This window comes from Conger conger, chromosome 16 (genome assembly GCF_963514075.1).
Source record: "Conger conger chromosome 16, fConCon1.1, whole genome shotgun sequence".
Classification (NCBI taxonomy): Eukaryota; Metazoa; Chordata; class Actinopteri; order Anguilliformes; family Congridae; genus Conger; species Conger conger.
Window position 1 is genome coordinate 9,378,936 of NC_083775.1, and position 12,133 is coordinate 9,391,068.

The 12,133-nt window shown below is 53.7% G+C and overlaps 1 protein-coding gene across 6 annotated transcripts in view; it reads right to left on the reverse strand.

The window, feature by feature from the left end:
• Positions 1-986: 986 nt before the first annotated feature.
• The window catches only part of ep300b (E1A binding protein p300 b), a 46,509-nt gene continuing 35,362 nt past the window's right edge, over positions 987-12,133 (reverse strand). For 5 of the 6 annotated variants that reach the window (XM_061224960.1, XM_061224959.1, XM_061224963.1 and 2 more), the window contains 8 exons: positions 11,197-11,347; positions 9,801-9,947; positions 9,414-9,527; positions 8,801-8,966; positions 7,979-8,146; positions 7,536-7,697; positions 6,654-6,935; positions 987-5,418 (listed from right to left, as the gene is read on the reverse strand). In XM_061224960.1, coding sequence (XP_061080944.1) covers positions 2,302-5,418; positions 6,654-6,935; positions 7,536-7,697; positions 7,979-8,146; positions 8,801-8,966; positions 9,414-9,527; positions 9,801-9,947; positions 11,197-11,347 — 4,307 coding nt within the window. In that variant the 3' untranslated portion in view covers positions 987-2,301. The remainder of the gene's footprint in view (positions 5,419-6,653; positions 6,936-7,535; positions 7,698-7,978; positions 8,147-8,800; positions 8,967-9,413; positions 9,528-9,800; positions 9,948-11,196; positions 11,348-12,133) is intronic. The other variant, XM_061224964.1, reaches the window with a different exon arrangement.

Below are 12,133 nucleotides of genomic sequence, written 5' to 3' on the forward strand. Positions count from 1 at the left end.
GGTCAAGTTTGCTTCTGTTCACTTCGATGTGAATTGTAAAAGGCTTTTTGAACAGGGGTGCCCACATTTTCGCACACTACTGTGCGTACATACAAGCGCACTAAAGCATGGAGAAGTACTTTAATCCAAAACAATCACATAATTAACCCAGGACTGACAAGGATACCACTTACACATTTTAACTTGAAATTTTCTACTGCATGAAAAGCAGAGTTTAGGAATCAATCACGAGAAATATCTGTGTCAAACCACAATGGACAGTTATTTCTCATTAGTACAAGCACTAATGAGCCATTATACATCATTAAATGTAAAGAAACCCAGGATGACCATTGCAGGGCGTGGTTTTGTACACGGCTAATGTGAAGATCACTGCTCGCCACTTTAAACGTCCGCCCAGTTTCAGAAAAGGTTAGAGGCTTTACATTGGCAAGTTCTTGATTGCAAGTGAGCAATTTTTTGAAATTTGAATAGGACTACAAAAAAAAAAGAACCTGCTTGCATTTGTATTTTCCACAATGCCATAAAGAGTGGTGCGTCTCCCGTGATTTCACTGAATTGTGGGCCGAGTTGAACCGCTGGCTCATCACCCTCACCTTACCTGGGAGTCAGGTGTGAAGCCACTCTGGCCAGCAGAAGGGCCAGATTTGAGGATTTCTGCCTCACTGCTTATCTCAATGGCCTGCCTGTATGTGTGCCTGCATGGAGGGGTCCCCCCCCTTTTGAAATAGGCTTTTGCCAATTTTAGAAATTCAAAAAGAATCCTGTAAACACATTTCCAAACCCAGGTTCCTTGTACTCCGTCAGTCTGAAAAGTGTACAACACAATTTCTTTTTTTTCTTTTTTTTATATTTCCATTTTATTATAAAAAAAAAAAAAACAGTATTTAAGTCCACAGTTTTGTGTTTTCTTTGTACAGTAAAAAATATTAAATTAAAATCCCAAAGTTCTGAGCACAGAGAGAAATCAAGAGGCAGGGGTAGGGGCATGTAGAGGGGGGGGGGGGGGACTGGTTCATCAGAGAAGGATGTGGGGGGGGTGGGGGTGGGGGGGTCAGCTTGTTTAGGGTTCTGTGCTGGGTCTGAGTCCAGAGGGAGCAGCAAGAGTGTTGGGGGAGGGAGGGGGGAGGGATTGGTGCAACCTTGTCCTCCATTTTACCCCCCCCCCCCCGCCCCCCCGCCCAATTTTCAGTTCTCTTCAATACGGTCCACTGCAGGAGATTACCCCCACCCCTGCGTTCCTGAACATTCCATTTCCCATTCCACAGTATTGCTGGCATGCCTTAATGAAGCCAACTCCACAATCTCACAAATTAGCACAATCTCACAGCACAAGGCTACGTTGACCCTCCCCCGCCCCCGCCCCCCCCCAACCAATAAATAAGTGTCAAATACATGGAGTGCACACATTCACACACACATGCACACTCAAACTCTGAGGGGGTGTGCATGTGTGTGCGTGTTTGTGGGGAAGGGGGCGGGGGAGGGGGGAGTCGCCTCTGCCCAATGGCTTGCCATTTCCAAAGTGGCACAAAAATGAACAAAATTTCATCAGCCACAGAAACCTGCATCAACATTCCCTCCAACACTATATCTTAAAGTTTATTTGATACTCCCACAGCCAGCATTAGAAATGTAAAATCAAACTAACCCTGCCCAACCCCCCCCCCCATTCCAACAGTCATTAACAAAAATATATTCTTTGTGAATTGTAGCAGTCTCAAAGTACATATACCAACAAACTGTCAAAAAAAATAAAATAACAGCAAACCCAAACTTTAAAGGAAGATATGCTGTGATGTTTGGATTAAAAAAATAACAAATCCACATCACACTGCAAAATAAAATAAAATTAAAAAAGATACAAGAGACTGGCTTAAGGAGGAAAGAATTACAATAAAAAAGTCCATTGCATTAAATCATTTTGCTCTTTAATTTTTCCACCACTTTAAAATCTTAAAAATATCTCTTAAAAAAGGCAAATACTTCCCCCAACCCCAAAAATATTACCTGTGTCTCATTCTCTGAAGGAGAAAGACAAACTATCCCCTTTTGTACACAATTAGCAAAAAAAATATATTAACAGCAATAACTTACCATTCATTTATTTAATTCATTCACTGACTTGTTGATTTATTGTAGCATCTCCCATAGGAAGTTCAGTTCATTTCATTTATATTGAAAAAAAAAAAAAATTATTAAATAATATTAATAATAATAATAATAATAATAATAATAAAAAATAAAAAAATCCTAACACTGTCCCCCCGGCGCCCGGGCAAGTCTGAACGCACTGCGATGCTACATGATGTCTAAGGTACTGTGATTAATGTTCGCGGCTAGGTCCTGCCCGTTGCCCGACAGCATGTCCGCCGGCCCCGGGGCGTGCAGACCCCCCATGCCGCCGAGCTGGGACAGCATGGCGCTCTGGTCGCCGCCGAACGGGCCCGGGTCCATGGGGTTAGGGTTCTGCTGGGGGTTCTGCGGGGGCTGCGGCACCGCCATGCCGGGGTGGTGGGGCGGCGGCAGGTGCCCGGGGTGCGGGGAGCCGGTCTGGGTCTGCGGGGAGATGTGGTGGGGAGAGGGCTGGGGCTGCATGCGGGGCGAGGGGCTGGAGTGCGGCGGCTGGGACTGGGGCCGCGGCGAGGGCTGGGGCGAGCGCACCTGGCTGCTCAGCGAGGACGCCAGCGGCTGGCCGCCCTGCAGGTGGGGCGACTGGGACATCTGCTGCTGCTGCTGCTGCTGGGGGCTCATGGGGCTGCCGCCGTGGCCGGCCGGCGAGCCCCCGGACAGGTGCTGCTGCTGCTGCTGCAGGATCCTCTGGTGCAGCGCCTGCTGGAGCATGGCCTGGGACGTGGTGGGCTGGGGGCCCGTCTGCTGCTGCTGCTGCTGCTGCTGGGGGGGAGGCACTCCGCCGGGGCCCCCAGCCCCGCCGTCAGGCCCCTGCAGCCCCGCCATGGCGTTCTGCTGCTGCTGCTGCTGCTGCTGCTGCTGCTGCTGCTGCTGCATCTGGAGGTGGTGCTGATGCTGCTGGATTCTCTGCTGCAGGGCAGCGGCCACCTGCTGCTGGGACACGCCGCCTGGGTAGCCCTGGGGCGGCCCCGGCTGGTTCCCCTGCTGCGGGCCCCCGGGCTGGGGCTGGCCCAGGTAGGCCTGCTGCTGCTGAGGGGGCTGCGGCTGCTGGAACTGGGCGTGGTTGCTCATCTGTTGTTGCTGCTGCTGCTGTTGTTGCTGCTGTTGTTGTTGTTGTTGTTGTTGTTGCTGCTGCTGCTGCTGTTGCTGCTGCAGGTGGCGCCTCATTAACAGCTCTCTGAACTGCGGGGTCATGCTGGCCATTGTGGGGGCCTGCGACTGCATGCCTCCCTGCTGCGGCTGCTGCTGTTGCTGCTGCTGGAGGGCCGCGACCTGTTGCGGCTGCAATCCTCCACCCAGCAGGGGGCGCTGTTGCATTTGCTGTTGCTGCTGCTGTTGCTGGAGCTGGGTCATCACAGGCATGCCCACTCCCTGACCCAGGTGCAAGCCTGGACCACCAGGCCCGGCGTTCACGTTGACGGGCTGGCCCCCACCGCCCATGGGCCCTGGGACCCCACCAGGTCCACCGGGTCCCCCGGGGGCCCCTGCCCCACCCTTGTACTTGGAGGCGCGCTGCTTGATGAAGGCGGCCATGAGCTGCGGGCTGGAGCGCAGGATGTTGAGCACCTGCTGCTGCTGCTGCGGGGAGCTGGGGGAGCGCAGGGTGCGGAGGAGCTCCTGCAGGGCGGCCTGGGGCAGGTTAGGCCCACCGCCCGGGACCCCGCCGACCCCTGGCACCGGCGCCATCATCCCTACCCGCCCGGCCTGGGGCGGAGGCTGCTGCTGGGCCTGGGGCACCTGCGGCTGGCCGCCCACCATCCCCGGGTGGCTCATCTGCCCCATCATGGGGGGCCTCTGCTGGCCTGCCATCGCCGGGCTGCCCCACTGCTGCTGCTGGCCCTGCTGGGGGGGCGGGGGCTGAAGCTGGGGGCCGCCCTGCTGCTGCAGCTGCACCTGATTCTGCGGGGGAGCTTGTGGTGGCTGCTGCTGCTGCTGCTGCTGCTGCTCTATGTGGGCCCGAGCGGCTGCTTGTGCCTGGGCCTGGGCCTGGGCCTGGGCCTGAGCCTGAGCCTGAGCCTGGGCCTGGGCCTGGGGGGTCATTCCAGGGCCCCCCACCATCCCTCCCCCAGGGTGACCCATGCCCATCTGGGCCTGGGGCTGTGTGGGCGGGTGGTGCGGGTGCTGAGGGTGCTGGGGCATCATGCCGGCCGCCTGCCGCTGCAGGATCTGCACCTGGGCCATCTTCCTCTGGGTTTCCGCCACCCGCTGGATCTTCATGGCGATCTCTACCGCGGCCTGGGGAGGGCCCGACGGGGGCTGCTGCTGCTGCTGCTGCTGCTGCTGCGGGGGCTGCTGGGCCATGGGGGGCTGGCTGGGGGCAGGCTGCTGCTGGGGAGGTGTGGCCGGGCCGAGACCCGGCTTGCCCTGGGACTGGGAGTGCGGGGAGGAGGCGGGGTGGCGGGGCGCATACGGGGGAAGGCTGTTGGCGTGCTGGAGTTGCTGGGCAGTGGACAGCTGGCCCTGGACCTGGGGCATCATGGGCTGCTGCTGCTGCGGGGAGCTCATCAGGCCACCTCCAGGAATCTGCTGGAGGTGGTGGTGCAGGTGGTGCTGAGGCACCCCGCCCTGCTGCGGGACTTGCTGCTGGAGCTGCGCCGGCTGCTGTTGCTGCTGCTGCTGCTGCTGTTGCTGCTGCTGCTGCTGCTGCTGCTGTTGCGGGACGCCCACACCCCCCACCCCAGGCTGGGGCATGGGGGGCATGCTGGCCTGGGTGGGTGTCTGGGGCGTGGGGGGCTGGGTGCCGCCCGACGTGGGTGTGCTGGGGGCGGTGGTGCCGTTGTTGCCTGGCGACGGCAGCCCCCCGCCACCTCCCCCTCCCCCCGCTGCCACGGCGGGCCGCTGCATGCTGGCCATGCGCCTGCGCAGCATCTGCGCTTGTTGCAGCCGGTGCTGCAGCTGCTGCTGCCGCAGCTTGTGCTTGATGTTGAGGCAGAAGGGCACGGGGCACTTGTTCTCCTGGCAGTGCTTGGCGTGGTAGCAGCAGAGGGCGATCAGCTGCTTGCAGATGGGGCAGCCGCCGTTGGTCTTGCGCTTGCAGCCCTTGGTGTGCTGCACCACCCGCTTCATCTTCTGGCAGGATGGCAAGGAGCAGTTGGCGTTGCGGCACTGGCAGGCGTGCACCAGGGACTGGATGCAGCGCTGGATGCTGAGGCGGCGCGAGTCCCCAGGGCTCTGAGTGGCTGCAGCTGCCTGGCTGTTGCTCTCGTCGTCCAGGCCCAGGCCCAGCTTCTCCATCTTGTGTTCATGGCGCTTAGTGTTGTAGCAGGTGATGCAGAGGTCATAGTCCTGAGAGGGGAAATGTAGAGGAAAAAGTTTTCAGTATATTGAAGTTCTGCTGCCACCGCAACTCCCACAATTCACCATTTCCCAACATCCCGTAACTGCCACAATTCGACATCTTCCAACATCCTGCAACTGCTACAATTCCCCATTTCCCAACATCCTGTAACTGCCACAATTCCACATCTTCCAACATCCCATAACTGCCACAATTCCACATCTTCCAACATCCTGCAACTGCTACACAATTCCCCATTTCCCAACATCCTGTAACTGCCACAATTCGACATCTTCCAACATCCTGCAACTGCTACAATTCCCCATTCCCCAACATCCTGTAACTGCCACAATTCCACATCTTCCAACATCCCATAACTGCCACAATTCCACATCTTCCAACATCCTGCAACTGCTACACAATTCCCCATTTCCCAACATCCCGTAACTGCCAAAATTCGAAATCTTCCAACATCCTGCAACTGCTACAATTCCCCATTTCCCAACATCCTGTAACTGCCACAATTCCACATCTTCCAACATCCCATAACTGCCACAATTCCACATCTTCCAACATCCTGCAACTGCTACACAATTCCCCATTTCCCAACATCCCGTAACTGCCAAAATTCGAAATCTTCCAACATCCTGCAACTGCTACAATTCCCCATTTCCCAACATCCTGTAACTGCCACAATTCCACATCTTCCAACATCCTGCAAGCCCATCAATTCCACATCTCCAAAAAGCCTGCAAACCCAACAATTCCACATCTCCCAATGTCCTGCAACCCCCACAAATCTTTGCAACTTTTTGATTCTCCACCACCACCCAACTAGCAGAAGACGGCCAACACATCTCTGTGCCACGCTGTCCTCCATGCCAAGACCATCTCAGTTACTCAACACTCCTCATAAAGTCCCGCAGTTGTCTGCTGGATTCCCTATTCCACCCAGTCAATCGAGTGATCTCTGAACCATTTGATTTTTCACCCCACACCACAGAGAGTTTAAAAGGGAGCAGCTGAACGCGCTGATTTAAGTGCCTCCCACCCGCCACCCGCTTTATCCTGTATAATCATATGCCCCCTACCCACCATCTTCCTTTCCCGCTTCTCAGGCTCCTCCAGATCGACTGGATTTCCCCACCCGCCACCCCCTTTATCCTGTACACTCATCCACTTCCTTTCCTGCTTCTCAGGGCCCTCCCCAGCCCCCCGACGGGCCGTTCCCCCCGGCCCTCACCTCGCAGACGGTGCAGTGGAAGCGCGTCTCCACGTGGTGCTTGCACTCGTTGCAGGTGTAGACGAAGCGGTCCTGGCTCTGGTTGTGCAGCTCCACCAGCATGCACATGGAGCTCCACTTGGCGCGCCGCAGGGAGGAGAACTCCAGGTGCTTGTCCCGCGCCAGCGTCAGGAAGGCGTCCCGCCCGTCCATCAGGTCGCAGGCCATCAGGGGGTCCGGGTCCACGATGGGCGGGAGGGAGTTGGCGGTCGGGCCGGCGATCAGGCGAATGACAAAGAACACCTTCGGGGTGGGACAGAGGACAAGGTCGAAGAAAAAGAAGAAATGAAAAATCACATGCTCACGCGGAGGCTCTTTCCACAAGCCCTTCACCTGCAGATACATCTCCCTCAGTTCTTCAACAGAAGCCTAACATAGTCGCGAAACCAAATGGCAACGCCGTTCACATAGGGACAAATCTACAAGGCCATGTTGAAGAACTGATTTCTCCAGGTCGGACAAGGCACAGCAAACTGTTCACGATGTAACCGTTCCGGTAACGAAGAGGAAAAGGGACGCATCCAACTCCCAATGAGCATCACAACATCCTTCAACTGCTACAATTCCCCATTTCCCAACATCCCGTAACTGCCACAATTCAACATCTTCCCAACATCCTGCAAGCCCTTCAATTCCACATCTACAAAAAGCCTGCAAACCCAACAATACCACATCTCCCAACGTCCTGCAACCCCCACAAATCTTGGCAACTGTTTGATTCTTCACCACCACTCAACTAGCACAGGACAGCCTGCACATCTCTGTGCCACACTGTGAGAATCACAAAACGCTCAAAGAGAGCACGGACGTATGAAATGTACAGGCGTGCGCCAGGCCGTTTACCTCCTTGTGCTTCTCCATGGTGGCGTAGAGTTTCTGGGAGAGGTCGTTGGAGACGTTGGGCATCCCTGGCTTCTTCTTGTTGGCTCGGCTCAGGCTGCTCTTGTTCTTGCTCGTCTTCTTGCTGTTCTTCTTCTTGGCATTTTTGCTGTCCCCTTTGGTGGCCTGCAAGTGCAGAGGACAGGTGGTCAGACGTTGAGGGCTACCACTCCCACCCAACACCATAAAGGGTTCCCCCCCCTTTGTTTGACAGCGGATTCATACTGCCCGGTCCTGGGAGTGTAAAGGGGCAATAATTCCTGAAATAATGCTCAAATTCAGAAGTCCGTTAACAAATAAAGCTTGCCTAGTATTTCACTGCTAAGCTTCATCACAGATCCAAAACCTCCGACAAGAAAGCTCAATGAGATACCCTCTGGCCCCCTCTCCACGGTCCCATCACTCACGTCGATGCTCTCACTGGAGGTACTGTTCTCCTCCCTCTTCCTCTCCTCCTCCTCCTGCTCCAGCTCCTTGATGCTTTCCTCCAGCACGTTGGGCCAGAAGTCACCCTCAAAGTAGGGCAACTCTTTGGCGCTAGTCAGACGGTCCTCAGTCGCCTGTTTGAAAATGTCCTGGGGACAGAAGAGCCAGAGTTGGTTTTAACAACGTCGATTACATTACGTGACTTATTTAGCAGAAGATTTTATCCGAAGAAACGTTCAATAAGTGCATACCAGTGGTCATCAGAACCAACTGCAGAACAGGTTGGATAAGGTGCAATTCACATAAATAATCAGTTTTCTACAGCTATGAACATCAAGTCTAGTACACCTGGTAAATAGGCCAAGTCAGTGAGTATAGCATGTCAAGCTATATATAGACAAGTTAAACAAGGACAACTACAGCACCAAGATGAATACAAATGTAAACGCGACAGTCCTAGATAAAATACAAAAAAAAAAAGAAAGAAGAGCAAGAGGGCTAGAAGATGCAAAACAGGTGATGCATGAGTAATAATAGATTTGGGCACTCGCACAGAGGAGTAAAGTAATAGCTAGTTAAGGTACAGGGCCAAGAGAGGAGTCTTCAGACTGTGGTGGAAAACGGGCAGACACAATCCCTATAAGAGTAGGGATGTCTGGCTTAATGCAGAAGAAGAGAGGAGGTATGAGTGTGCATAGGGATGAGAAAAGGCACGGGTTAACATGGAAAAGGGAGGACGTATGGGTTTATATGGGACACCCGGCAACCCTTGTTCCTTAAAACCTTTGGGGTGGATTTCACACCTTGTAGTCGTGCACGATGCGCTCAGACACGGCTTTGTCCAGCATCTTCTTGTACCACTCCTGCAGGCGCTTGGGTTTGGGGATCTTCTGGTCGATGGGGTGACAGTGGAAGATGTAGTCGTCCCCCTCGCTGGGCGGACAGGCCCAAATGTGACCCGTCGTGAAGCTGTAGACAAGGGCGTCGAACACGTCAGTCCCACAGGCTCAACACAAATCACAGAACCACTTTGGCTAATGTCAACAAAATGACCACAATGACCTGAAGCCTGGGGTAAGAACAGAACGGGAAGACAATCTTTTCAGATGCTTAAGCAGCCCTGCTAGGGCGTACTGGCACACCACACGAGGTATATCAAATGGACAATATGAGGACCAGTGTACGGGTGTGTACAGGGGGCAGACTGGAAAATGAACAGGTTAACCAGGTTACAAATTCCTGCAAATGACTGCCAGTATTAAAATAAATATTTCCCCCCCTCCTCCCAAGTTAAATGATTTGGGGACAATTTTCAGGGATCTCTTGGGTCGGTTTTCACATCTGGGCTGAATAAATAAGTTGTAAGAGCTGTATTTGAGGCTGGCCTCGGGAGGGGCAGAGGTGCCACTGACTCACCCGAGCCTCTTCACATACTCCAAGTACCCGATGAGGATCTCATGATAGACACCTGTGCGCAGGTGGCGAGGCTGGAAGAAGTGCACACTGTCCAGGTAGGAGATGTAGACCCGCCTGGACAAGAGAAATGGAGGGAGGGAGGGAGAGATAGAGAGAGACAAGGAGAGGTTAACACACAAAGTGGCAATAGTGCTGAAATTCCTGGGTGATGACCAAGGGACACAAGGGACAGATCTGGCCTCTTCATGAATCTCACAAATTGAGTAATTTATCAGATTTCAAAATCACATGCCAATTTGACTTGGCTTAGGGGAGACACAGGCCGGGAGAGTGCCAGCCTGTTAGGTGGGGCGCAGGGGTGGCAAGCAGGCAGGGGGGCTTCCTGACCTCTGATTGGGCGGCGGGCAGTCCGAGCCGTACTCCTGCACGTGCATGCCGAAGAAGCAGACGTCGGCGCCGTCGATGTCCTCGAACGCAAACAGCGCCTTCGTCCGGTAAGGGAAGGACTCCGCCATCTCTCCACTGTCCACAAACCTGCAGGGACAGCAGACATTACATTAAATTATTGGCATTTGGCAGACACTCTTAGTCTAATCAACCGTACATTGCTCTGGATAAGCAGGAGACGATCCTCCCCTGGAGCAATGCAGGGCTAAGGACCTTGCCCAAGGGCCCAACGGCTGTGCGGATTTTATTGTGGCTACACCGGGGATCCAACCACCGACCTTGCATGTCCCAGTCATGTACCTTAACCACTACGCTACAGGCCACCCTATACAGGAAACACCCATGATCCACCAGCCATCATTTCAACGGTTTCAGGAAACGGTCGTCAGATTAAATGTGTTATCAAGATAAATTTATTTATTTAGCGAATGCAAAGTCCTCGAGCCAAGCAGTTGCCTCCTGGTCTGCTGTTCGGAGGATGACTAATCCTCCTTTTACTCTTTGGAGAGGGCAGGCTTCAATTATGTGTTCCGTTGTTGGCTCCTCTCCACAAGCACACAGCGGGCATGGGCTGCTGCCCCACCTGTGAAGGGTGGCCAAGCAGGGGCCATGACCAGTCCTGAATCTATTGAGGGTTGTCCACTGTCTCCTTGAATGGTTGGTGCCAGGGACCTGTTGAGTGGGGTCTGACACACCAGATGTTTGTTTGGGACATCCTTGGCCTCCCATTCCTTTTCTCAAGCAGATTGGGTGGAGAAATATGCATTACATTTATCCTTTTCACACTCACTCAAATCCCCCACCTTTGTTTTCTGCATCTTGAATCACCAGCACCACAATCGGTATGGTCATGATTCCATCATTACAGTGATTTAGCTGATATTTTTTATCCAAAGCGACTTACAGTTGGATTAGACTAAGCAGGGGCCAATAACCCTCTGGAGCAATGTGGTGTTAAGAGGCCCAACAGCTGCACTGGCCTTACTGTGGCTACACTCGGGCTTGGAACACCAACCTTCCAGGTCCCAGCCAAGCACCTTAGCCACTAGGGCCATAGGCTGCCTCTTGTCACCTGAATGTCACACAAGAGAAAATGTGTCTTTTCCACCCCAACCGTCGAACATCCTCTCGCATAAGTGCACCCCTGTAGCATTTCCTTCAGCTCAACCTGCGGTCTCATGCCACACTCTAACTCCCCCCCCCCCCAGCACCGCCCCACCATCCCACCATCTCCTCCATGTTCAGGTGACCCTCACCTGGCTTCTCGCCACACTCTATCTCCCCCAGCACCGCCCCAACATCTCCTCCATCCCCTCCATGTTCAGGTGACCCTCACCTGGCCTTCATGCCCGGTTTCACCTCCACCACCTTGTCGGAGACGTGGACCACGCGGATGGTGACGTCACCGGATTCCGGGTGGTTCTGCCTCCTGAGGAACTCGTTCACTCGCGTTTCCAGGAAACTCCCCAGTTTGGTCTGGGGTAGCCCTGTGAAAGAGGAGAGAACCGAGGAATGGAGGAGGAGGAGGAGGATGAGGAGGGAGGGAAGATGAGGACAAAGGGAGGAAGGCAAGAGAGAATGGAAAGAGAAAGATGGAAGGAAAAGGAGAAATGAAAAAATCCGGTTAAACATGAAGGGGGGCCACGTGGTCAGAGCTAAAGTCTCTGTCATGCACAAGGCAGGGGTGCAAATAAACACAATCATCCAAGAAACACTGGTCCTTATGAGGTGAACACAATGTCCCAACCTAACCACAAAAATGTTATTCCAAGACCCATGAGCCCTCCCCCTGAAAACCGCATCGATCCATTCCACGTTCAGCGCATGAACCTCCATGCCGTCTGACCCAAGAAATGAAGAAAAACTGAATTAACAAACAGAAAAAAAATACAAATTCTGTCTCTGACTTCATATAAAACAGCGGTACTGCAGGCAAGCTCACGCTGACAGTTATTTGCAGAGGATGATGGGCTTCATTGTGCGAGAGAAAAAAAGTCTGTCTTCACCATCAATGTTAGGTTCACCACCTCACCATCCTACCTGCTGCTGTATTCTGTTCACCACCTCTAACGGAGCGGGGGGTTGGGGGTTGGGGGTTGGGTGGAGGGGATAGCTGGTCAGAATTCAAGCTTGGAGTAAGGGAATGGGGCAGGACCAGGGAGGGACCTCATCACCATGCTTGTTTATCAGCCCAAGTTTTGCATGCTCCAGGGTATATGGTGGTTCTTCATGTTATCGAACAAAACTTTCAACCCGACAAAAAAAAAAAAAAA